Source organism: Fulmarus glacialis, unplaced genomic scaffold, assembly GCF_000690835.1.
Source record: "Fulmarus glacialis isolate BGI_N327 unplaced genomic scaffold, ASM69083v1 scaffold39025, whole genome shotgun sequence".
Classification (NCBI taxonomy): domain Eukaryota; kingdom Metazoa; phylum Chordata; class Aves; order Procellariiformes; family Procellariidae; genus Fulmarus; species Fulmarus glacialis.
Window position 1 is genome coordinate 1 of NW_009213149.1, and position 26,908 is coordinate 26,908.

At 38.1% G+C, this 26,908-nt stretch overlaps 1 protein-coding gene across 1 annotated transcript in view; it reads right to left on the reverse strand.

The window, feature by feature from the left end:
- Positions 1-2,731: 2,731 nt before the first annotated feature.
- Positions 2,732-26,908, reverse strand: part of SEMA3E (sema domain, immunoglobulin domain (Ig), short basic domain, secreted, (semaphorin) 3E) — a 38,402-nt gene continuing 14,225 nt past the window's right edge. The window contains exons 6-13 of the mRNA XM_009578099.1: positions 26,699-26,843; positions 21,463-21,685; positions 18,704-18,795; positions 17,474-17,515; positions 13,647-13,813; positions 7,650-7,717; positions 6,018-6,157; positions 2,732-3,432 (exon numbers count right to left, since the gene is read on the reverse strand). Coding sequence (XP_009576394.1) covers positions 2,980-3,432; positions 6,018-6,157; positions 7,650-7,717; positions 13,647-13,813; positions 17,474-17,515; positions 18,704-18,795; positions 21,463-21,685; positions 26,699-26,843 — 1,330 coding nt within the window. The 3' untranslated portion in view covers positions 2,732-2,979. The remainder of the gene's footprint in view (positions 3,433-6,017; positions 6,158-7,649; positions 7,718-13,646; positions 13,814-17,473; positions 17,516-18,703; positions 18,796-21,462; positions 21,686-26,698; positions 26,844-26,908) is intronic.

Consider the following 26,908-nt stretch of genomic DNA (forward strand, 5'->3'; position numbering starts at 1 on the left):
GATTCTATGATTCTATGATTCTAAATCTGTTCATTACCCTGTACCACAGTTTCCCACTTGGCTACCATATACTAACATCCCTCTGACCTGATCTGAGATCTTTTCATAAAATGCATGGTAAAGGGCATCTGTAAATAACAATGTGTGACTAGTGGTCTGCACATAATCATTTTATCTTGTGAAAATAAATTATGAGAAATAATACAGATTATTTCAGCCAGATACGCTTCTTAATTATATTTATAATTTGACCACTTCATGCACATACAAAATACATCAAACTCATAATGAAAAGAAGCAGACAATGCCCCCCAAATATACAAAGAAGCATTTTAAATAACATTGTCTGTGTACAAGCACATTTGTGCGTATCCTTCCAAAATACATTGTCACCCTTTCTCTTCTTCCATGGATGTCACAGCACTCTTTGAACAAGACCTTGTAGTTCTGAATTTTCAGAGGCATTGCAGCCATGAAAGTTGTAAGGTGTGAGATAGAAATTTAAATTTTAAAAGGTAAATAAAAATTTAATGCAATTCTCCACACGTAACCACTAAAGGGATGGGGAGCTAAAAATACACACTCTCGTATTAAATCAGGAATCCTGATTTGCATATCACATGATTTCCACCTGAAATCTCAGAGTGAGACACAAAGTTGCATTTGTTCCATCAGGCTGAGAGGCTGTTACTCCTTTCTAATAGTCCATTAATGGTACATTTGGCACTAGATATTATCAAATGAATCAGAAAAAGTAAAATAGAACTCCCATTACTGTTGAAAAGAAGTGGACTCCATAATTCATCAGAAAAGGATTTCAGTGGTGTTTTAGCAGTTTTCCATCAAGGATACCAGCAAGCATTGTATAGGGGATTAAGTATAAATCAGGAGTGCTTGTTATGTGTATGTCCTCCCTGCCACAGCCTTTCCGTATAACTGTAAACAAACAGAAGATCCTAACTGCAACTAAGTTCCATTAAACTGTCATGGAAAAGTGAATTTATCCAGTCTCCTATATCAGATCAAATTTAGCAACTGTGTGAATCCATGCAAAGCTGCGCACGGTGTCCAGTCCCATCTCTTAGACAGGCATTCTAGCTAAACAAAGTGCAAACCCTCAGATAAATTGATTTCCTTAACACAACTGGCTGACAGAAAGATTTATCTGCTGTTATACCAATACAAGCTGAAACCCTGTTTTCCTCATACTCCTGTTGCTGACAGTGCACCCATGGGCTCCTTTTAAAGACCGGGCCAGTCTCTTTTCCCAGAGGAGCACAGCAAACCTCGCTGCTCCTGCCAGCAACTGCGAGATCCTCTCACACCCAGCCTGTTTGGAAAACACTGGGTTAGCATTGATTGCTGCATTTAGTAACACAGCAAACCTAGCAAATCTCTCTTACCCAGGCTGCTAATTCCCACTAAGTCTAAATTCTCTTTCCTGATTAGAAGTTGAAGCTCAACATGAACCTCTTTGTGGCTGGTGAATCCCTTGTATATTTTCTTGGTGACATAAAAATCTGTATCAGCTTGGCTGTTTCACCTATTGACATCATGTTCTCATTTCAGGAGTTAAGTCATTTGTGGCTAATTTGTGTTTATAACTTCCCTATACTTTTTTTTTAATTTCCAATTTAAAAAAAAATCCAATTCATATTGTAATATCAGATTTCTCAAGTAGTGAAATGCTAATTTTTATGCGTTTTCTGCATCTGGTTTCTTGTACTAAAAGAAAGATATTTCTTCTTTTTTTTTTAAGTAAGTCTTGAAAGACCGAAATTGTAAGTGACTTAGTTCTTTGATCTCCTCTCCTGGTATCACTCACAAGAGCAGCAAAGCAGCCCTTTTAACCAGAGATCACATATCAGGAAAAGATTTACCTGGAGCAGACCCTGAAACTATAGAAACACAGCTGCATAATGCTGTTTTTTTTTTTAAATCTACATCCTAACTTTTTATGACGGCATTTTACCTCAAAAGCACGTTAACAACATAAAGCATTACTTACTTTAAATGCTGTCTTTCCAGCATAAATGACTTCCAACACTGCCTTCTAAATCTGTGGATTTAGCACATGGAGACTAGAAGTGTGTGCTGAAAAACAAACCAGCTGTGGGTCTGGGTAATACTTCTCTGCTATACACATTTCTTTTGAAAATAGATGATAATATCGGATTTTGCTTTGTTTTGCCACAAGAGGGCACTCCTTTAATTCGTGTCATTACTAAGGCAATGTCCATTACTAGAAATGATAGACTCGTTTTCTGTCTAAACCATTATTCCAATTTTTTGTACAGATAAGTTGAAGAATTTAATTCTGTTTGTGTTCTCAGCATGCATTTGACTTACATCAAGTTACTAGGCAATATTATTTAGCCGTGAGAGCACACTGCACTTCATAAATGACTGATAAGACAAAAAATGGTGGGAAGTAAATAGGATTTCGCTTCATTATCTTTAGAAATAGCAGTACACTGTATTAACACAACTCATTGTTCTCAGTGATAAACTCAGACAGGTCACAATCAAAAGGAAAGATCTTATGTGCCACTTTCAGAAGCATGAGAAATTTGTGAAACGAAGAAAAGATATGTGTTGTATTTTTCATCCGCTTGTGAATGCTTAGCTATTTGAATTTGCTTAAATATGCCATCATATGCAGCAATATACAGCGCAAGCATGGTCCACACAGGAAACTGATTCAAGCACTCAAAGTCTGAAGATTGTCACATCCTCCCTAATGCAAAACTCTGATTGCATTGACCTACTTAGAATCAGATAGTTAAGAAGATTTTGTTTAAAATGTTTCTAAACAGTCATCACGAGTGTACAGTATAACTTACCATAGCATTTTTGTTTTCAGTCCCAATATTTTTTATATATAAACCTGTGTCATTTACCAAAACCAAGACTGATTTCTCCCTCTTACTTAAGTCCAAATAAAATTTCAACCAGAAACAGTAGATGGATTTTTGTCCATCAGGAGTCAGCTATGTTCCTGGGCAACCGGTAATGCTCTGGCCTGATCCTTGCCTTCTTCTCCTGAGGGTTGGCATACTTCCACTTGGATGGAGACATTTTCAGCTTTTTTCTTTTCTTATCTGTACACCACACTTTTTCACAGTATTCCTCCACCCTCTGGAAGTTGCTGTAACCTATTAGTTGAAGAAATTCCTTGTACCATGGCTTTGATGCCTGAGGTATACTGCTCTGCATTGGGCATGGCATTTTGTGAGGTATCTCCTCCTCATAGTCTTTATTGAACATTTCATCTACACGTTCTTCCTCCACTATTTCCAGGGTGATTTTTCTGACAGTGTGAACAATGCTGTGTTCCACTGTCTGACAAAAATACATCCCTGCATCCAGCCGATGCAGCTTCAGGAATAAAAGGCCAAGGTCCATTTTAATTATTCTATCATCTGTCTTCACCTGAAAAATAAATTGACGCAGTTATAGAGCACAGGCCTTTATTATTACATTAAATCAGTGCAATAACTTCTGAAATATACCTTCATGAACATAATATTACATTTCAAGAGGAAGATTAGGGATTCGCTATCCTTTAATTCACAGTTTTTAAGTAAGAAAAATATTTACTTGAAGTAAAAAGTGGAACTGTGAAAGGAAAGCGATCTAGAGAGTCTGGCAAGCATGGTAGATCAGATAGTGGAGCAGATAGTTTCCTGTTTTCCCAGCATGGGTTAGTCACTTGTGGCTAAATCACAGAGGGAAATAAGGTTGAAACATGCAAATAAACAACTGGATGGAAAACAAATGGGCATTTGCCAGATGACCTGCTATAACTGTCCCTGTGAATGCTCTTATACATTGACAAATGTTTTTGAGGCGACACACATATAGATATTTTTATATCTAACTGCAGGACCATTGCGATCTTAAAGACTCAGTTCTGAGATTGGTGTTTGAGTTCCCCCAACAGCTCCTGAGAGCTAAGTTATTAACTACTATGCATTCGCAGATGCTAGCAAGCAGGGAGCACTGAGCTGTCTAATCCAGCCAGCAGAAGTGCCCAGGAGAATGGAATCTCCATCTAGTTAACAATAAGACGCTGAATATAAAGCAGAGGAGAATTACTGGGTGATGAATGGATTCAGAGCAGCCTTGCAGAGAAGGACCTGGGGATATCGGTGGATGAAAAAATGGACGTGAGCCAGCAATGTGCACTTGCAGCCCAGAAGGCCAACCGTATCCTGGGCTGCATCACAAGAAGCGTAGCCAGCAGGTCGAGGGAGGTGCTCTGGTGAGACCCGACCTGGAGTACTGCGTCCAGGTCTGGGGTCTCCAGTACAAAAAAGACATGGACCTGTTAGAGTGGGTCCAGACGAGGGCCACAAAAATGGTCAGAGAGCTGGAACACCTCTCCTATGAAGAAAGGCTGAGAGAGTTGGGGTTGCTCAACCCAGAGAAGAGAAGGCTTTGGGCAGACCTTATTGTGGGCTTTCAATCTATAAGGAGGGCTTATAAGAAAGATGGAGAAAGACTTTTTACCAGGGCCTGAAGTGATACTAAAAGAGGGTAGATTTAGATTGGATGTAAGGAAGAGATTCTTCTGTTTAGTGAGACACTGGAACAGGTTATGCAGAAAGGTTGTGGATGCCCCGTCACTGGAAGTGTTCAAGGTCAGGTTGGACAACCTGTTCGAGTGGAAGGTCTCTCTGACCACGGCAGGGGGATTGCACTAGATGATCTTTGAAGGTTCCTACCAACCCAAACTAGTCTGTGATTCTATGACTATATTATTCTACTTGTCTCTGCTTGTGATTGTCTTTTTCTAATGACTGTATAATTATTCATGAAAAATGGAATAATTTGCAGGGGGAAACATTAAAAAAAATTCATCATACTAGTATAAAGACACACTGGAAGGTTAAAGTCTGTTCAAATTGACCCTCCTGGTGTCCAGTATCTGAGCTACTGGGTCTAATGGGATGTGCATATAATAGGACATCCTCCCCTCCTAGTTCACTACTTTCTGTGAAAGACCTGATCAATAGTTCTATTGTAAGAATGATTATGCATAGATAGGGATTTTCCAGTTAAATACATGGGGCAATACCAAGTGTGAAAATCCATGCAGAGATTTGGGACTTGGACAAAACTTCAGGCAAAAATGTGCCTGAAGTGGGAATGGCATTCATCTTGCTTAATTTTAGATATTTAAAGCAGAGTGTGGCATCCTTGGTTATTTTTGTATTCAGTGATTTACTAGTCATTTTTTACCTGACCAGATGAAGCTGTCTAGTTAAGCGTGAGGTGATACCACTGGCTGTAACTGCAACACCATCTAGTCTGACTTTAAAGGCAGCCTACATTGACTAGCTCCTGGGTAGATCTCTTTTTTATAAATGTCCACGTTTACTGTCAGGTGAGTCCCACTCCAGAGATCTGCAGATGTCTATGGCTAAGCCATGTCTCACATTAGCAGCAGAGCCTAGCCACTAGGCAGTAAGGCAACCATCTCTATCTTTTGGTGGTCTGAGGCTTTTCTCCCAATGTCCTTCCACATACTAAGTGGGGATAGCTACACTGATGTGTATCAGAGAAATACGGAGGAATAAATATAGTAACACTTATGAAGCACTTTCATAATAGAGAAATATATGTAAAAGAGGCAGAGAATCCACCAACAGAAGGTTCCGTAATGTAATGGGTGAGGCAGCGAGAATGAATAGATGTTAAACTAGACTAACATTGGGAGTAACATGTAAACATTTCACCTCTGCAATAATATATCAAGAGAAGTGTTGGATTCTCTTGTGTTTTGAGATCTTAAATCAAGTTTCTCTACATTTCTAACATCTGCATTCAAGATTCTGAATGCAAACACCAGGTGAAATTCTCAGGTCTATTAATTCAAGAGAGCAGATGAACATTATGATTTTCCCTTACACCCATGTACATTTCAGCAACTGATGACAGGCCTTTCAGTGAAGATGTAGAATTCCTAAGCATGGGCTCTTTTAGTTAAAAGATTAGGCTATAAGAATATTTACCTCTTCTTTTCTAGCTTCATGCGCTCGCTGGACAAACCAGATTACTTTCGCTTGTAAGGTCCGAGGGATGCACTCCAGAAGGGTGCTATTGTACTCTATTCCATAAACAAGTCGCTCCTCAGTCTTCTCCAGGACTTCACCTGGAAGGAAAAGAAATGTTTTAAAAATATGGGCCCAATACTTGTAACACTCCGTATTCAGGGTATATTTACTTTTAAGAATAAAGTTTAATTCAGATCCAAACAGATAGTGACTGAAAAGTAGTGTCTGCTGAAGGTCTGACCTACTAAGTGAATTTTCCTATCATCTCAGGATCTGGCCATAAGACAAACGGACCAAATTGTGCCATGATTCAGCTAAGGTCATACACAGAGAAACAGATCTCAGACTTTCACACTGCTAATTGCTTGTGTCTTGTTCTTATGAATAGTTCATCTATTTCATTTTCACTCAGTGAAACAGGAGGATTCAATACGTGCTTAAATATAATAAATAATTAAATATTTTTAGGGATAAAAATGAGATCACATAGCCTTTTGCAGAATGAAACACTTAAAAACTATAAATACCCTAACCAGTATTATACATATCCATTTTATACACATGTAAAATAAACATATGGTTTTGGCCCAAGGGTGCTAATAAAAACAAGGTGAATGACATGAATCAAAACTCAATTTTGCTTTTCCATCCATTAAAACATCTGGAGGAAGATAAGCTAGATGTTATACTGGAGGAGACCAGTTGCCTCATTAATGAAATCATCTTATTCCACAGTAGTGAGAAATATTCTTGAGACCAATCAGTTTTATACCCTAAAAATTACGAGGTTTGATGTAATTGTGATTTCTCTGTTGTATTTCATATTGGAATATACTTTTCCAAAATCTACTATATCGCCCAATGGACTCCAATTTTAATGAAGCTTTCTCTGGTAAAATATCTATCTAATATTTAATATCTAAAATATGTTTCCTCTGACCATTTATCTAAAAGAACCTTTTTATATATTTTTTTTTTCTTCTATAAATGTATTGGGTGTTATCCTGCAAAATATTGAGGATTTCCAGGCAACTGTTTTCTCTCTGTTTTGCCATTCCTAATATCAATGTTTGAAATCATCACCTTCCAAGGTTTAGACAACAGCATTAGACACAGTAATCTATCTTTTTTTAGGACAAATCTTGATAATGATCATAAATACACATTAGTGTTCTGACATGTCATTGCCCATGTATGTGTTAGGGAGCTCCTTCAATTCCCACCTCTGGCTGAGTGTCCTGGCAGCATTTCATATTCAGATGCAGCCCTGTTGTTTCTTATCCCTGCCCCATCTTTCCTGTTGCGTTTCTGTTGGAAGCTCTTGAGATGCATTAGCCACATCCCTAGTCTGAATGACAGGGCTGCAGGACTGCATAAATACTATGGGATGCATCTGACCTGCTATCGAAACAAAATCATTCTTAGACCTGGATGACATGGGCTTATCCCCATGACTCTTATAACTTGTTAGAGGAATATGCCAGTAAAAAAAGCTCAGGTGAGATCATGGTCTGGCTCATACTTTTGGCAAAGTCTGTGCTCTCTGCTCCAGGCATTTGCTAGCAATTTCTAAACGTGTGAGTAGATTACCAATGAACTGCTGGCCAAAGCACTGCTGCGCTGCATTTCCATGTCGAACATCTTGTCTGCGGAAACGTCTGGAGGGGAAAAAATGGAATTGTTTGAGATAACATGTTTAGCTTACAGATCGTTTGGTTTATGCTAAAGTGGCATTCATTAAAAACATAAGGAGCTAAATCTTGATTCCTAAAAATTTAGCATTGTTCTGAGAAGTACTCATTTATGCATCGGTATTTTCTCCCTACTTACATGTCTGAAAAAAAGAAACACACTTGTCTAGGGAAGAGGCACAACTACGTGTCCAGTTTATATGTAACTACACTGATGCTATAAATACTAAAACAAGATCCTCTGAACCAACTGGGCAACATTCAGTTCTAAGAAGAGTCAAAGGGACCTTTAGCCTGTCTTTTGGTTCTCTCTCTCTGAAAGCCAAGGAAATTTTCCTTTTTTAGTTTAGAACATTTTACCATGTATGTGAATGGTAGTTCTTTTATCCTTCACTCTCATGTTATTTTTTTCACTTGGGAATCTCAAAGCGCAGAGCAAATACTTTATTACATCTGTGTAGCAGACAGTTGTTAAGCCCATTTTTCTCAACAGGGAAACAGACACGTTCATGACTTGCCCGTGCCTAGAAAGTGAGCTGGTGGCAGAACTGTGGTCAGAACCTGGGAGCCCCAGCTGCAACCTGGAAATAATGCAATTGATTTTGAGAGAAAAATTGTTGTGAGTTTTTAGCTTTATGTTTTTTATACACATTTACAGAAAAATAATGGAAACCATAACTGGACAGTGCATTCCCAGAAGAATTGTGCTTTTATATGGCAATTTTATTCTCTGAGTGTCCTGATAAATAAAATTAAGATTGCTTATGAAAGAACCTATTGGAATGTCATATCTTGCCAGATGTAGTATTTCCAACAACCTGACATTTAGTTATACTAAGGATACCTTTCCTATATTTGCATAAAAACTAATTTTGCACAGTATTACCAATGCCATACATAACAGATTAAAAGAAATATGCAATGCAGCAAATCTTACACAGCAGGTATGTGTACAGTATATATGATATATAATAGAAACAAGCAAAGCCAAGCAGTTTTGTTATTCTCTGCATTTACTACTTAAATAATGCTTTTCTCCCATGCTATGTGAACATGAAAGGCAGAATTTTTATTTGGCACAAATTGAATTTACTGAAACTATGTAGATTTACACTATTGAAAGATCTTGCCCATGGATGTTACTCATCGTATTTCTAAACTGGCAGTAGACAGGGATTATTTTCTGACTTCTGTCACCCGTATGGACTTCTGATCTGGTGGTGCTGGTGGATCAGAAGGACAGCTTTAACCTTTACTGATATTCAGAGCAGAACCAATGTTTTGCCATTGTTGTTTCAGGGGAATCTGCAAATTCAACGTTGGGCCTTTTTGGCAGAAGCGCTAAAAATACATGCGTATTATTAAACAAAAACTAAGATTCTGAGATAGCAACAGGACTTCGTCATGCCCTGGGAGTTCTCATTGTAATGTATAGATGCTGCAGCCATGCTTACTGATAACTCTGCAAAGTGTCAGTGCTGAATGATGCTGCCACCAGCTTTGCATATCTGGGTATACAGATTATTCAGAAGAGACATTCTCTTGCACAAATATACATAAACACTATAGACATTAGCCTTGAAAAAACAAACAAGAAACCCCCGCTGCTGTCAGGCCCAGCAGCCCTATCTAGCAGGAACAGGACAGTTAGCAGGCATGTACTATTTGCCCTTCAGTTCCTGAAGATCATTGTAGAGCTAAAAAAATTCTAGTCCTGTAAGATAGGATATTTCTCCAGTTGTTAGAACCATTCAAGAAAAGAAATGTTAGTTTGCTGGAATTTTACTGTTGTGAGTGTGAAGACTGGGGAAGATACATTTACCAGTGCCTTCACTTGCTACTTTTTTGAAGAGAAGTAAATAATGGGGAGAGGTGCTGAAAAAAAGAAAGATGCTGGGACATAGATAAACTTATTTCACAAATAGTGACATAAGCCTGGTATTTGTTATTTTTTCTTAGTAATCATTTCATTGAGAATTCCATGAATAATAGAGTACCAGACAATTCCTGAGATAAACTACTATAAGGAACAATTTTCAGTGACTAACAAATGTACCGAATATACGGAAGTGTCTTTTGCAATCTATAACTTCATGAATTTAGATTTCAGTCTGCGACTGTGTTTTCAGGAACTTAGTAAAAATGATCTGCAAGAAAGCAATACAGTCATCATCATCACCACCAACTTCATGTTTCTTTATTTTTTCCCAGGGATAGGTGAGGTGGAGTCGAAAAGTCTCAGGGAGAAAAGGCATCGCTCCAGTTTGCGTAAGTAAATGAGCAGACTGCGTTTGGTGTTGCCGAACCAGCTGTTTCGGCAGGGTGATGCCCGGGGCAGCTGCAAGGTGAGGTGGCCCCTCAGCCGCCCCTTCAGCTCCACCGCCCCCCTCCAGCCTGGGCACCCGACCGTGGGCAGGCAGCGGGGAGGGCCAGGAGGCCTGGGGAGGGTAGAAAACATAGATTTGGGAAAAAAAACCCATCTGTTCAGAGCTCCCTTGCTAACCATAAGAGACGAAGCATGTGTTTGCATGTTTGCGGGTGGAAAAGGGGGCTAGAGAGCGAGAGGAGGCAGGAGGGCGACTGTCAGCTTCTTAAAATTAGGGGCTAGAGAGCGAAAGGAGTCAGGAGGGCGACTGTCAGCTTCTTAAAATTAGCTAAAGAATCACAGGTTACCAGACCCACCCAAGCTGAAAGATTTTAAAATTACTTCAGCCCTTTTTCAGCCTGGATGGTGAGCTGGCGCAGCAACGATTCTCACCTGTAGAATTTAGTGCTTGTTTAGATAAAAATTGAACCTGCCTAAATCAGATTGCAGAGGTAATAGTGAACTAAAGCATTGAAGTCCTGGACCTCTCTGCTTTCTCAAGTGCACTTCATGGAAGTTGAATGCGATATAATTTCCTTCTGGCTTCTTAAGCAGTGTGCAGGTGCCATACATCTGTAACTACCATGACACTGTAGTGTGCTGCATTACCAGCATCAAGATATGAGATTTTGGGCTCAGTTTTTATTTGTCCTTAATTGAATCCTATATCTAATTAATTATCCAGGCTATGCATTTACAAGGAATTATAATATAGGCTTTCACAATTCAACAAATTAGTACCAGCTGTCAAGCAGAGGGTTTTTTTTGTATTTATGCTGCAGTTCTCTCTATACCCTGTACATCTCTTAGTTTACAGTTTTTCTACTTCATGTTTCTCTAAAAACTTGTCATACCTTGGAGGCATTAGGATCTAAAGCAAAGAGCATTTGAATCAAAGTGGGGAGGACACATTGTACATCCCTGCTTCAGTTCAACTCTTCACCAGTAGGACTGGAATTAAAAAGAGAGCTCTTAGCAGTGCTCTTATGGCACTAGCAGGGCTGCTCTTACAAGTCAAAAGCCCACCTAACTGTACTGTATGAGGGCCACATTTGAGCAGATAGCGGTGGTATTCAAGCCAGCTTAAGTGTGCTGTAATGTAAGGCACAGCTCTGTAAGTCCTGATGAAGTGAGGGCTGCCAGGAACGGGGGGAACAAGTGCTCTCCAGTGCCCCTTGGACTCACACTACTTGTACTACCCTGTGCAGCTTGAGCAGAAATCTGGAGCCCTGAAACATGGCCAAATCAAGATGTGTATGCTCTGGGACATAGTGTTAGTTGTATCTGGAGCCCAGGGCAGCTATGGCAGGGGTGTTGCCTGCTCAGGGTCACTTGGTATCAGAAAACTCCATGTTGTCTACAAGACCTGCCTTTTCCGGCAGTGGTCTCCACCTGGTATCCAGCGGGATGCAACTTAAAACAACTTCCATACACACGTCCTGAGTAGCTCTCCCTGCCTCTCCATGTACCACAGAGTTAGTGTAAGCTCATAAATTTAAAATGCTCTGAGCTTCAGCTATGAGCTAAAGTGAACAAAGCAAATGCCATCCATCCCTCTCAACATTGTTAGTTCTTGCTGGCTGTTCCCCAAACTCGTATATGTAAAACAAGTTTTGCAGACTTCAAGAACATTCAATTGAGTGCAAATCCCTTCTCCACTGATGCAGTGCTTATCTTAAGAGAAGGAAGGTGATAACAGCAGTATTTGCTTCTTTTAGAGACTGACCTGCTAAATGTTGGCAGGTAAGGCACAGGAGGGTGCCTGGGGTGCTGCCCATATCACTCAACCCTGGATAAATGCATGTGTCAGGGGACTTAAGGGCTGCTACTCTGGAAATTGTCTTAGGTGACAAATATGCTAAAAATGTACAACAGAGTTCAGGACCGAGTGAGTCTCTCTTATTTCTCTTATTTTTTCTTAGACAATAAGCCTGTAGAACAAGGTAAATACTGATACAGTCCTAGCAGGCTACTGGGAAATTTTTTAACCCCCCCTTCCCCAAATGACTTTTACATCATTAGATGAGTAACCCATATGCTTTATAATTATGGTGATCCAATTTCTCTTATACTGTAGGAAATTAAACTCCATGGCCCACTATATAGCTGCTCATCTTTCTTAATCTGGGGCCTGAAAATTTTAGCCAGACTCTTCTCACATTGAGCAGACAACCAGAGGCCACTTCCTCCCTTGGTCTGCTTGCAAGAGGCATAAGACGACTATGCAATCCTGCTTGTAGAAGTGGTGTAGATTTCTTACTTTGTCTAACGCATGCCTTAGTGTAATAAGTCCAAAAGATTCTTAATTATGCTGAGTCATTGGCTGTATTTCTCATTTTTACATTTTAATGTGCCCTACCCAAAAGGTTGGGTTACCCAATGCTTTCTCTGTTTATTATCTTTTAGAAAAATCCAGAGAAATGTCTGTTGTGCCTGACTATAGCCAGCAGTGCATTTGTTTAAGTGCATCAGGGTTCATGGAAAGATAAGGTGTGCAGGATAAGGAAAAAAAAAAACAAAACCTTCCTGTTTCTCCTTAAGAAACAATAATCCATTTGGGATACTGCGACTTGGTTTTGACGAAACCATCTCCACTGGTTTTCAAAACTGTTTTCAGAAGTTGCTCAATTCATTCTAATCCTTGCAGTCCTTGTTGGTCTAATATATTCAAGCATATATTTGCAGAAACAGTAATTGTAAAAAAGCCACAGAAAGGATTTGAATTAAACATTATGAAAGTTTTGCTGACTAAGGCTAGAAATTACTCTCTCTAGTGGCAAAGCTGACTCAAAGTCTTGTGAAAAGGTCTGGATTAAGATATGCATGTTCTAGATCAAGTATCTGTGTAGCTGGATTGGAGAACCTGGGTTTGAGAGGGAAGAGAAGAGGACAGGTATGTGGGAAATTACTGTGCAAAAGTGTGAAGGCCAAGAGCCATGAATAAGTGAATGGTGATAGAGAGGAAAGGTCTTCCCAAGGGAAGAATTACAGCACCCAAATTTGGTTTGTGCTTTGAACTAGCCTCAAGGGTAACTTATTTTTATAAATTCACTGGAGAAAACCTAAGCCTAACCTTAGCTTTTCCAGATACTCTGGTTTCATTTTGGCTGGTGAAGGTATTTGACTGTTAACACAGATTCTTCTTTGCTTTTTTTGGAAATTCTGTTGTATATGTTATCGTAGTGTGATATATTTGCTGTATAATACTACCAAAATAGGTCTCTGATGTTGTAAAGAATCTTTCCTCTGCACACCAAAAGATGTATAAGAAATGGAGGTTTCTTTAAAACTTACTGCAAATAATTACTAAGTGACTTTGCTTCATTCACAGAAATATTCCTGGTACTGCAGTTTATGCCATCCTGTTTTGCAATCCCCTAAGGTTGTGCTAATAAATTAGCAGCTAACATATGTTCTTAGTGCTCAGTTATTTTTATGAAGGGGAGATATGAAGTACTTTCTGTTGCAGTAGAAACTCTGCAGTAGTAGCTATTTTGCAAAAAGGATATCACAGAAAGCAGCAGTTCTCACCTCTTTGCCTGCATTCCTGTGGGGTAGTATCGGGAGCAGGAGATCCCATCCCAAGCGCAGTACGGATCTCGAGCGAGGCAGCAGTCCGCACAGGCGGTGCCGTACATGTCACACTGGTGGAACTTCACTTGCACTATGACCGACTCAGATCCAACATAGAGCTGTTGCTGGCAAAAAATACACCACGTACGATTAAATTCCTAGAACTTCCGCTAAAACTTCTGTTACCAATAGAATTATTAAAAAATGTTAGCTTTAGCATTGCTTGCCAGTTGTGCATCCAGCCTGTGCCCTGAGGGAGGCAGAGTTACTCCGTGGGAAAATATCTGATTACAGACTAAACTCTCCTGCATGAGGACAGAGGAGAGAAAGAAGATAAAAAGAACAAGTTTATTTTGGCATTTCCTCACTTCTGAAGTTTCAGCTTTATAAGCTTTGTGTTTGAATAGGCAGGGTTTTAAGTTTCTTTTTCTTCCTCAAGATAGTTTCCAATGCCTCCCTCTCTACCTTCTCTGTCACCTAACTGATCTGTGAAAAAAAACTTGACATGAAAGACTTTAAACAAAGAAGTTCAAATTTGCAAAAGTTATAAACAACCTCAATCTAAAATGAGAGTTATCAAGTAAATTTAACTCTTGATGTGGCTCCTTACAATATGGTCACACACACACAGTAGTACGATGATTTGTATTATCCCTTAGTGTACAGGAGATAGATTTTTTTCCTGGAACTGTGCAGTCTTTCCTTACAAAGTAACTGGTCACAATCTACTTCTTCAATATTTATTTGTAGGGGTTTGGGGTTTTTTTCAGCATTAGTGCTAAGACTGTTTGAATCTTCTGAGTTCACATAAATGTCCTTTTCAAATCAAGTGAAAGATGATCAGTCTGATTCATGAATTGCTGGCATAATAAATTCAGAAGAGAATAGATTGAATTTACAGGGATTTGAGAAAAAAATCTTGTTGCTGGTGAATGCTGGTGGATATTGCACATAAATATGCAGTGTGCACTGCAATAGGAACTCCTTATGCACAGCTCACTTCCATGGTTTTACCAGTCAGAAAAAGGATTCCTAATGAACACTTAAGCTGTGCTTATCCTAATGGCCAAACTTAGTCCATAATTCCCACTCTTAGACCAAGCTTTCAAAATTGGATATTTTAAAATTCTTAAAGCTGGAAAATACAGGCAGCTCATTTAGTCTGGCTTGCCTATCACAAAACATGAAATTTAAAACTGGAAGAGGTGGTAACAGTAATGCTTGAAGACTTTTTCAGCTGAGGTAAACCAGATGATAGTAACAGGAACACAGTCAGCCAGCTGGAATGAAGAAGAAACCTAGGATCCTTGTTTGAGGGGAATTCTTTCTTGTCTGCAAAGGCTGCAGTGTGATTGTCCCAGAAGACATGAACAACACTCAATGAGACATACGAGATGGGATTTTCTCTTTTATCTTTTAGCCAGGGTAAAGACTACTCTTAGTCTTCGTTCATCAGAGGAGGGCAAAAAGCATCCGATATCTAGCCAACAGAACATCAAAGAACAACATTCCTTCCCAGCCTTTGCAGATAACTAGCTAAGCCCTGAAACATAGTATTTTATTGTACCACTGACTTAGTGAAGACTGGTTAGTGTTATAAGGATATTGAGACAAACCTAGCAAGGAGGTCTCCACAGGCTCACAAACTCCAAGGTCAAAAGAGACCAGCCAAAATGCTCAAGCAGAGAAGCTATGTGACTTTTTTCACATACACTCAATTAAGTTATACTTCTGCTTACAGATGTCATTTTAAAGACAAAATGACGTGGTGACAACCCTGTCCCTAACATGTATTGCAACATTAATTGTCCTTAGTACCAGAAAACTGCATCCTATTTCAAGATTAAGTTTATCTACATTCATCAAGCTGAACTTGGTTATTTAATCTTGATATTGCTTTGCCATCAATGTTCAAGAATCCCTATACACATACACTAGGAATTCACTTCGTTGGATCAAATTTTATATCTGGCTATCCTGTTTTTTCTTAGTCTTTTCTCTGGTATCTTGAAAAAGTTAAGCTACTTTTACTTCTCACAAGAAGGTTTATTCTTCAACTGCTAGATTGCTTTGGGAGCTTTTTTACAATTCTCTCCAGATTTTCCAGATACTTCTTGAATTAATAAAGTTAGCAGCCCTCATGGGAGCTGGATGTAATGGAGAAAGACTACTTCACTTTTATACAGTATCTCCTTTTTGCTCTTCTAACACAACCCTTTTACCATGACATTTCACTGAGAGCTAAAGGTAAAAGGCAAATATCTGAAATGACACCGAAGTCTTTCTCCAAATAATCACTTAGGTGCAGTTGTCCAAAAAGCAGATTCGTGCCCAGCGTGCAAGTAACTAATTCCACACGCTCAGGAAAGATACTGTTTTATTCAGGCCTGGGTGCTTGGTGGACTTGCCACAAATCAAGCACACCTGGTCTAATAATCTTTTTGTTTATATCCATGCTTCTCATACATATTTTAAATTTCTCTTTTACATATTCATTAAATTTCCGGGAACTAATTATAATATTACGTCATCCTAGTCACATGCTCACTAAAGCCTTTAGGGTCTTCTTGAGGGTCTCGGGTGGTCTCTGGTGGTCGGCAGGGTACTGAACTCTTCGTGAACTTGTTTCTTTCTTTCCTTATAAGGTCGAGGTTTGTCTCTGAGCCACGTCTGGACCACATTTGTTTATGGTTCTCGTTTCCAAGGTTAATCTTCACTAGAATCTAACCCATGCTTCTAGGATACACAGTTTATACTAGTTACAATTCCACACACTTACAAACACAATACCTGTTAGTTACCTAACTTCTAAGCAACAAATCTTCATTGCTTAAAATTACAGAAGCGAGCAACATAGAATAATAGGTACTGTAACAAACTGTATCTACTACATCACAATGTTAGACAATCCAGAGCTGCTTTCACATGGAAAAAAATTAGATTGATCCAGGAAATAATTCAGAATACTTACACCTAAGATCCTCCTCTGAATCACCATCAGAGGAGTTTGTCTTTTCTCAAAAGAATGCAAGTTGACTGGACACCAAGACTAAAATGATCTTTTGAGGCACACTAACACCACGTAGTAATGCAATTTTAATTCTTTGTTACTTGTGTTTCACTATGTTTATGTGCACCTATATTGCATCACACGTCTAAGATCTATTAAGATATAACTATCCTGGGATGTTTATAATGGCTCCATCCTGAGATGATATGATGATATGCTACGTATATCTATGATATGGTACAGATGAGAATCTACATACAAGAGTAATAAATTGGGTGTTTATATAAGCAGAAACTAGCAGAAACTGGAAAGGCAGTCAGATCCAAAAGGCCCTGCCTTTCACAGGCAACTGAATACGTGGGAGAGTCAGCAAGGCTCTTTTTGCACTGATATCCCCACGGGGCTGAAGTCTGTCTGCATTTATCAGCAAGGAACTTTTCTGTGAGTTGCCATATCCACCAAGCCAATCCCTACTGTGATTACTATGTAAGTAACTCATGAAACAGATTGGTTTATACTTGATTTGATATGAATGATAGTGTGAACTAAGGACATTTAACATTAGAATTGAAAAACATAAATGCTTCATAAAAGAACAGAGTATGTAACCATGTTTATATTACAAAAGGATTACATGTATCAGAACAGATCTCATTACAGATGATGTACATCCATCTGTCTGTTTATCTATCTATGTATGTCTATCTCTATATAGTTTATAGCTTCCTTACATTTGAATCACAATCTTCACATTTCAAACTTGTCAAATACTTACCCTTTTTGAAGAGATTTCCATAGAAATAATAGGAACTGGCACCTAGAAAATAGGAAATATTTCCTTGCTTAGAAAAAATAGTATCTTTTTGCTATGACAATAAATTAGGTAAAACAGTGTTGATTATATTCAGTTTGCTACATACTTTGACTTTCTTTAAGTTCTGATGATACAGAAAGATATGAGGAAATTTGGACTTTCAGAAACATTGCTTTAAAAGAGTTTATTTAAAAACAACCAGCCAACACTTAATTCAGGATTATTGGAGCCACAGGAACACTACAATTTCCCTGTCAAACATGACATTAGCTCTTGCCACCACTGAATCTCTTTTGTCCTACTTGAGAGTGATAAGTGGAGTGTTCTTTATAACAAAACATTCATTGAAGATAAGATAAAAATAGCAGGAATTCCTTCTTTTTCCATTGTCCTTTGTGCCCTCTGCTCAGATTTCCTGGAGCAATGGCAAGACATAGGCACCAATAGGTCTATTGGAAACCGGTTTTATAAAAAGGGGTAATTTCTGTGATTTTCCCCCCAGACAACAAGTCAATAGTTACACTGCCTAAATGCAGGTACCAGATTTAAATATCTAAGTTTGGATGTTAGATTTTCTCTATTGTTTCAAGTAGGTTAGCCTCCTACTTTATGTGGCTAACGTGACATGATGTGGATACTCACTAAGAGAATTTCATTATATTGCTTTTGCCATATAGCAAATACTGAGCTTTAGCTATGGGTTATTCTTAAACAGAATGGAGTTTTGCCTCACTAGGACTCAGGTTTGCCCACTGTAAAGGCAGATTAACTCATTCACTCTTTCTGAGGATTGGGTTTTTTAAATCTGGACCTCATTTAAGTTTCCAAGATTATAGTAGGCACATTTTTGTGCATGCAGTTATACTTTTTTAAATACTTAATTGGATATGAGCGAAAATTAAAAAAAATGCAATAAATTTCTAATTAAAAGACACACTACAACCTCCAAGCATGTAAACAGAAAGACAGTAGTCCTGGTTTGCTGCAATATGCTTCAGTACTTGAGCTATAACTCCACCTCAGAAAAACTTCAATTGAAAACGAAGATTTCCTGTCATAAAATAACTAGATCATTAGAAAATTTCTTGCACATAACTATTGCGTATTTGACTATCCTCAGATTTTTTAGACATTTTAATTCTGCAGAAAATTCAAGACTTGTATATATGCTTCATATACAGCACAGTTCACCTTGAATACTTGCAGCTCTTCAAGAATCACTTCTTCCATTGATTCTGACTCTTGATTGTAAATTGTAATGACTTTCAGCACAATTCCATTATCTTGGAATAAATTTAAAAAGAAAAAAAAAAAAAAAACAACAAAACTAAAGGTTATAATTGGTGGAAACATTTATATGGCCTTCAAATACATTCAATGATTTCTTCAAACTGATAATGGATAGAAATTTATAAATATGTACAGGTAGTTGCATATTGCTGTTATTGATGAGGATTCCTACTCTTAGAAAATAAACACATGTGACAATTTGTCCCTGGAAAATAAGAGTCAACTGAGACATCCCTGAGCTATACGATTAATTGGCTCATAATTTTTCAAACTCTGGGTCATAACCCGTTGGTGAGCTGCAAAAAGATCAAAGAGGATGACTGTTTTTCAGAAAAAGAAGTGAGAGTAGGTAGGAGCTGAGTCCATCAAGGCAAGGGAGTGTAAAGTAGCTTTAATTATAGGATCTGAGTGTTTACACTAGTTAGGAAACTACTAACTATCCTTAATTGCTGGCAGCAGCTCTGTTCCTCCAGGCAGGAGTACAAAAACCTTCAAGGGTTCATTGTCCACAGTTCTCACCCTGCTCTAGGGAAACACCGAGCTGCTGTTGAGCTGAAGGTGTTAATCAAAGGAAGATGAACTGAAAAAAGCTGCACATTCAAAAAGTCTAAGGCACACTGGAGTTTAGATTTATCAGCCTCTCTATCGCTACAACTCTTTCAGAAAATTAAAATGCACAAATAGCATCTGGTCTTCCACCACTTCAGCATTGTCTTGCTGACTATTATTAGAATAGTCTTGCTTTCCTTAATTTGAAAATCTGTCATCAACAATGGCAAATATCACTTCCTTTCTTCTGTTACTTTCAGTCGTCTTTGATTTACAGGGGAAATATTAAGCAGACAAGCACCGGGAAAAATGTTCAGCAAAAGATCAAAGGTGCAAACATAAAGAGGAACCATTAAACTGGGGTCATACACCACTTCTCAAAGAGAATATGTAACCAAAGGCATCCATTTTGTGATGTAACAGTAAAAAGAAATTGCATTCTAAGCTCTGATTTTCATAAGTAAGTCCCTCTTTGAATCCTGCTGACAGACAAGTAAAAGTTAGCCCTGACGTTCAGACTTTACCTTTGATGAACCTTTCTAACCTGCACTGCTACCCTGAGGAAACTTCTGCTCAGCTGTAAGACCCTGTTTACTTATGTTACACAGCAGGTGTTGGACTTGGATAAAAAAATGTTAACCCTTTCTAACATTATATTGCCAAGAGTAGCAGTGAGTTTTTGTATGGGAGCTTTGCCAGAGCAGAGATTGCAGGGTTCATTTTAGAGTTTCTAAAGCCCAAATTCCTCTGCTGGAATTTCTTGTCACCTGAGATTAGACATCTCAAGAAGACTAAGCAGCTGTTGGGTGCCAGTCCAGCTCTAAAGCACACACTTAAGTCCCCTTGGATTCAACTTTGCTGAACAGAGGAATTGTGTACAAAAGTATTTGATATAATAACTCAATCACAAATGCAAGTGGAAAATACGAAAAATCTAGGCACCGTTATAAAATCTGCTGTACAGAAATAAGTGATACATGGCACAACGTTTTACAGACCACACTAAGTCCAATACCGAGACCATACTAAGGCCATTTAAAAGCTTAGAAAACAGCACTAATAGAAACAAGCCTTTACTATTCTACAAACATGTTTCTTTCAAATGTTCTCAACACTGAAATGTGCTTATCAGAGGAATTTCATTAGTAAAAAATAATTCACTCTAAATGCTTTCCTAGACAAAATGGTCAAAATGATTTGTGATACCGTTCCTGTTGTTAAATTGATAAAATGTGAATGTATGAATCCTTGGATTTTTTCCAGACAGATTAGATGCGACTGAAGTCTTGTCTAGTTCCAGGTTTTCCTCTTATTTTCTTAAGTTTTCTTATTTTTCAAATACAGTTAGAATGTGTTTTTTTCTCTGGTTGCTTAGATTTAGGGCAGGGCTATGATATATTTTATCTTAATCATATTTGTTCGGTAGATGTTTAAAAATCCTCCTTAAACAAGCTCTGTGTATCTTATGAAAATGGCACAAAAAAAAGACAAGAAAACTTGGCAGAAAACTTCTAACCGTTTCTTTTTGAGAAACTTGGGTATTTCCGCCTTCCTTCCTTGAACTGTGTTGTAACCCAAATCTGGAGGCTGGCAGTTTCTTTTTAGCAGTATCAGCTAGACTTGTGGTCTCCAGAATTGGGGAAAATAAACTGTGGAATAAAGCCAGTAACTTGAACTGATATTTTTGAAAATTATATCACCTTTGTTTCTCTCAGGTCTCTATGAACTATGCTCAGATACATGATTGTGTTCTGAAGTTTTAAAAATAAAGCCAGTTGTTCAGGAATTTAATTTAAGGTTCTTGTTTGGGAAAAGAAAAAAAAAAAAAAAAAAAGGAATCCTATACTTAAGTTTCTCTTCTTAGTCTTTAAATGTTTCCCTACCATTATTTTTCTATATAATGTTATCAGCACAGTGAAGCACATGCCTAGAATGACTAACCTCTTCTGTAAGGTGAAGACTGGCACAGTCATGCAAAGAATGATTGTTAAAAAGGAATGTTGTATTGATTTTTTTTTTTTATTTTTGGACTATAGACAACTTAATTTCATTCATCCTGGAGGTAAAAAACACTTTTAAATCAATTGTCTTCCTTGCTTTCTTTAATTTACCTGTGCCAATGAACAAAACATCATATTGCCCATCTTCAGCTTCCACTCTGTCCACTGCTATTTGTTTAAGATTGTACCTTCCATCTGTTTTAACTAGTATTGGTCTCTTATGAACAGGCTTGATGGGCTGATACATCAGTGGATGACTCCTGGCAAAATGGACAGCTTCATCAGGATAGTCTTTAGTGGTAGTGTACAGACCACCATTCACCTTGCTGGCACACTGCAAAAACATAAAATGTAGATTATCCTGAAGGTTTGCCAAATAAATTGTCAGAGACAGGTCTTGTTTGCAAGTCTACAGAAAACCTGGCATAAAAACAGGCACAAAAGACTACAGTAGGAATCGGGACAGTGAAGTCTATACATGTGTGGATTATTAATCATGAGAAGCCAAGAAAGGGAATGCTGAACAGAGCCTTGGCATTGTCATGTTTAGAAAGAGGGAGCTCCTTCCTCTCTGGCATACTAAGAGCAGAATAAAGAGTGACACTTTTAGATTTTGACAAAAAACATAGTGCTTATGTCTTCCCCAAATTCATATTGAAGATGTAATCAAAATGGCAGAGTTAGGAGAAACGGGTTTCCTATCCCAGTAGAGACACAGCCATATAAAATCAGCAGAATACTAATGCTTGAAATCAATCTCTAGTCTTATTACTTTTGATTGATTGCAAAATGTATTACCATAAGAAACTAAGCACACTTAAAAATTATGCCAGCAGCAAGAGTAATTCTTGATCTCAGGCTTTCTAACAGTATTACATTTGATTCTAATTCCTAAGTCACAATGACAGTATTATATACCACAGTTTAGCTTGAAATACCAATGTTTGCGTTCATCAATCTACTGTTTTGCAAAGCAAATAGACTTGATGTCAATGATTGATTAGAAAAGGCTTACTCCTTCGGTCAAATGTGCAATTAGGGATAATTTAATGTGTTAAACAGAGAAGTTAATTTTAGGATGCTTTGTGAAGGATATAGTGTTCCCTAACTGAACATAGATTCTACATTTCCAATTTGCTTCATGATGTTTAATTGAAACCATTTATGATCAAGCTGGAAATATCTCAGTAACCATTTACTTTCTCCAAATATTCATAAGACAGTGTGGTTTTAAGAAGCATTTCAAGCAAAGCCACAGTAGCAGCCTTTCCCTGTTTAAATTGGATTTTTCAATCAATAAAATGAAATACAATACTCTTTATGTTTACTGGAAACAGTAATTTTAAACTTGTGGTCAACTGTAATTGACAATAACAAACTCCTGCACTTGTCAAGTGGGGCAATGTTTGTTTCCACTTTTTGGGCTTAGCTACAGGAAAGTATTTGTTCAGTGTTGACTTTAAAGTAATTGTCTAATCAACCTAGTGATGGAATTTCACCGGCTGTTTGCAATAAAGAGACAGAGTTGGAGCATGAAGACAGGCTAAGCCTCTGCTTTCCATGCACTGCACAGCATATCAAGTGAATAGGCATTGCCAGGTTCCCCTTGCAAAGTTCTAGCCCTGGAGAGATTTAATAAAAATAATCCTTTACAGGCTTTTCATTTTTAATTAAATAAAATCAAGTAGTCTAGAAAGGAAACAGTAGATGCAGCCGTCTCTGGAGTCTATCAACACCATTTTTGAGGTAACTGATGTCATTCCCTGAAGCATCACAGTCTAAATGCACTAAAAGAATCAGCAGAACAGGAGCAGAGATTATGGCAGAAGCAGTGCTTCGGGCAGACTTCAGAGCAGGGGATCGCAGAGTCTGTCAGAACCTGTGTGACTCTTAACAGTGGTTTTCTGTTTATTTAGCTTTAAACTCTACTCTCATTCCTTATAGACTCCATCTTTACCCTAAAGATCAAAGAGTGCTGACTCTCAGAGATGCCTAATAGTAGGTTATTTTTGGCTTCTTGTCATTGTCACTCCTGTAATGGGAAAGGTAGTGGGATTCAGCTTACCAATATGCTGACCTTTTCTTTGGAGTGTGAAACCTAACACTGTGGACTACAGCCTGAAACATGCTTTCTTCTCATGATACTGGAAAAGCGTTGGAAAGACCTCTAAACTGTGCCCTAACTGAGCAGCCAAAAAAGAATCAACTAATCTTCTGTTAGCTGGCAGAGCCAGCTACTTCAGCCTCTGATGTGCTCTGCAACATATAGAGACAAACATCATTAAATCGATTAACACCCAGGAAAGACCTGGTTCCTCAACTAACTTGTTCCATGACATTGGGAAAATTACTTGTGCTCTTCTTTTATATCTGTTTCAACTCCCATGCCTTGCCTATTGGGGAGGCTACAATCCAGTCTGACCCAAATGTGGCCCTTCAGAGCCAAGGGAGAGAAGCATTGAAAGCGAGTGGAACTTAGGGCAGCCTTTCTGTAAATCATTGTCAACTTTGCTGAAGTGCTGGCTCAGTGTTCTCTCCTTCTTGCCAAAAAAACCACCATTTAATCTTCAGTGCCAGGAGATATCAATGTAATGACTATAGTCATTAATACTGAATTCATGCCTGTGTTTAATGCCAGTCCAAATAACATATGTGAGGTGTTCTACTGTGTGGGAAAAAAAATGAATACTGCTTAAAGAACTTGGACCATATCATCTTTGTAAAATATAGAGCCATTCTGGAATCCATGCATGGTACTGTCTCATTATTTGGTAAAACTGCAAAAACTGTAAATTTGCTATACAAAATGTCAAATAGGAAACCAATAATTTATTTGAATTCACCCATTTTGCTCAAAATGTGACAATTTACTTACTTGATTTTCTATCCTGACTCAATATTAATGACTTTGATCTACATCAAACAACCAAAAAAACATTTGGTATTGATGTCAGCACTGCTACAGTGGTAGCTTATTGGCCAAGATGGTCAAATCATATTCATAATGTTTAAATCCTAGATAATCTCTTTTTTGGAGCATCTGCTTCTGCATTTTGACTTATGTCTCTAACCCCAAGAGAAGCAGAGGAAAACATTAATGTAAAATGAGAGCGGACATGCATTCGAAATCGTAGTACAGGGAGAAAGGCTGTACTGGCATGGACTAGATAAGCTAATAGGCCTTTTCAACTCTCATTCCTGCGATTCAGTGATAAATGAATTGTATGCAATGTTTATTTCTGCAAATGATTGCTTTTAGTATAAAAGAGAATATTAATTCAATTAGCAAAGGAAAAACAACACTGAAAATGCTTCAGCAACTGTTTATTCCACCGTTAAGCTCAAGAGAGCGAGCCCCCAGCCTGCGAGAAGATGAAGAGGTGAAGTGTGAAAACTGGGGGGGTTTAGCCAAACAGCTATTAGAAATCTCACAGAGTCAAAAATTTGCACAATGCTGACATGATAAGGGGTAGACCTTCAGCGAGTGTAAACAAAAGCAGCTTTGCCACAGATGACAATTGCCATGGGTGGGTAAGTAGTTGTATTCTCAAAGGGTATGGGGTGAAGAAGAAATCCTGGATGTGGTGCTTCTCTGGGTTAGCCTGGCATTGCCTGCTGTGGGGCTCCTCCTGACTTGCAGCAGGAAGGGGAAGGTGAGGGAGGCCCTGGTTGTGCCCCTTCTGTGAGATGGCCCCTGCGATGCCAAGGGCACCCTCAAGCCACACTGACAGGCAGTGAACGCGGGACCACTCTCCTCACCCCCCGAGCTGGGATGTGAGAGTCCTGGCCTAAGACACTACAGTGACAGAAACTTTAAAAAGAGAGTGAAACAGGACAAGGGTTTGAGATTAAGATTATTTGTGATACCTTTGAGAAATCAGCATAGAAATTAGGAATTCCTTGTAGAAATTAATCACCTCTCTCTAAGTAATGAGTTTGTGATTTCCTCTAGAATTTCTGTTTACCAAATGAAACATCTAAGCGCCAGGCAGCAACAACTTTCTACACAACAGCACCTTTATAATTGCAGAGTATGCTACAATAGTTGCCAGATTAATTGCATTTTCAAATTATGTCTTGTTTCTTTTCTTCACTTAATGTCCATTGGAAAAAAAAAAAAGTTTGTAAACAAACTTGTGTAAAAAGTAGTGAAAAGCATGAGTGATTTTGCTGAGTTTGGTTCTTTGCAAAGTTGTTTTAATATTTCTATATTCTTTGTAAAGGGTACAGAACAAGAATGTTAATAAGCTCAGGAACCTGATTTGAGGGTAATAAAATCTCACTCTGTGATGTCTGAAAGCAAACCAATGATTTGTGAGGATGCTAGACCATCGCTTCTAGAAAGAACCAGTCTTGAGAGAAGGACCTCAGGTGATGGAGGATTTACTCCTTATCTACAAATGTGATTATTCTGATTAGTTACTTTTGTTAAAATCTATGTCTTATTTCTAACCTGTGCACAAATCTAAATTATAGAAATATTGAAATTTGATCCTTTTTAAAAAAGAGATGGAAAAAAGGAACCAGAACCACCTGATCCTGAAATAGGGGATCATCTTTGGGTTTTTTTCTTCCTTTAACACTTGTTAAATGCCCTGGTTTCAACAGGCAATAGAAGGAAAGTGAATTGTCTTCTATAAGCTTGTGGTTTTTTCCAGTAATAAGCTCATTTACATTGGAAAATATTGCATGTATCTTAAATATATATATATATTTAATGTAAATATAGGTACATGTTTCTAGTTCATCCTGGCTTTATTTTCTCAAGTTAAGTCAGTAGGGATGATTTGTTCTCCAGAAAGTTCCATCAGAAAAAAACCTCATGGTTCACTCAATGCACTTAAATAAATTTGATTTTTTATTTATTTCTTTGGCAATTAGATTAAAGTTATCAAGGTTCAGATGCAAAAAATATGTCAGCAGCCAAACTTAGAAGAGCAGTTATTCTAGGCTCAAAAGAAAGTGAATTTCCTTCCCAGGTAATGCACTTACTGCTTCTGAATGCAGCATCTGACTCACCTTCTAGAGGTGCCTCTTTCTACCCCTATTGCCTGGGGTCGTAACTTTGGGACCTTAGGACCTTAACGCAAGGTTGCTAAATTCAAGTTCCAACAGGATTTTGAAAAACCTTGTATACTTAATTCCCCTATTTTCTTTTGGGAAATATATGTTTCTAGTACTTGATTAAACTTATGGCTGACTTTTCCAGAAATGCTAGAGTATGTATATATTCAAATAAATATATCCTGGACTGTGAAGTCAGGAAGATTTGTACATTAGCAGCAGTCTGCTTTTTCTTCCTGAATTCATTTACATAGCAAAGCAATGGAAAATAGATTGTACTTACTGAACCAGGTCTAGGATAAGGTACTTTTCCTTCGTATAGAGCCCAGTGGTATTCAGGTCCTTCTTTATGAGCATATGGTCCATTGAAAGCTGCTCGGACACTTGCCATGTGGTAAACACATACAGCATATCCTCTAAATATATTGCTATGAAGTAAAATTCAAAGACATTGTTAAAGCACTATGTCACATTCTGTACATATAATACTGAT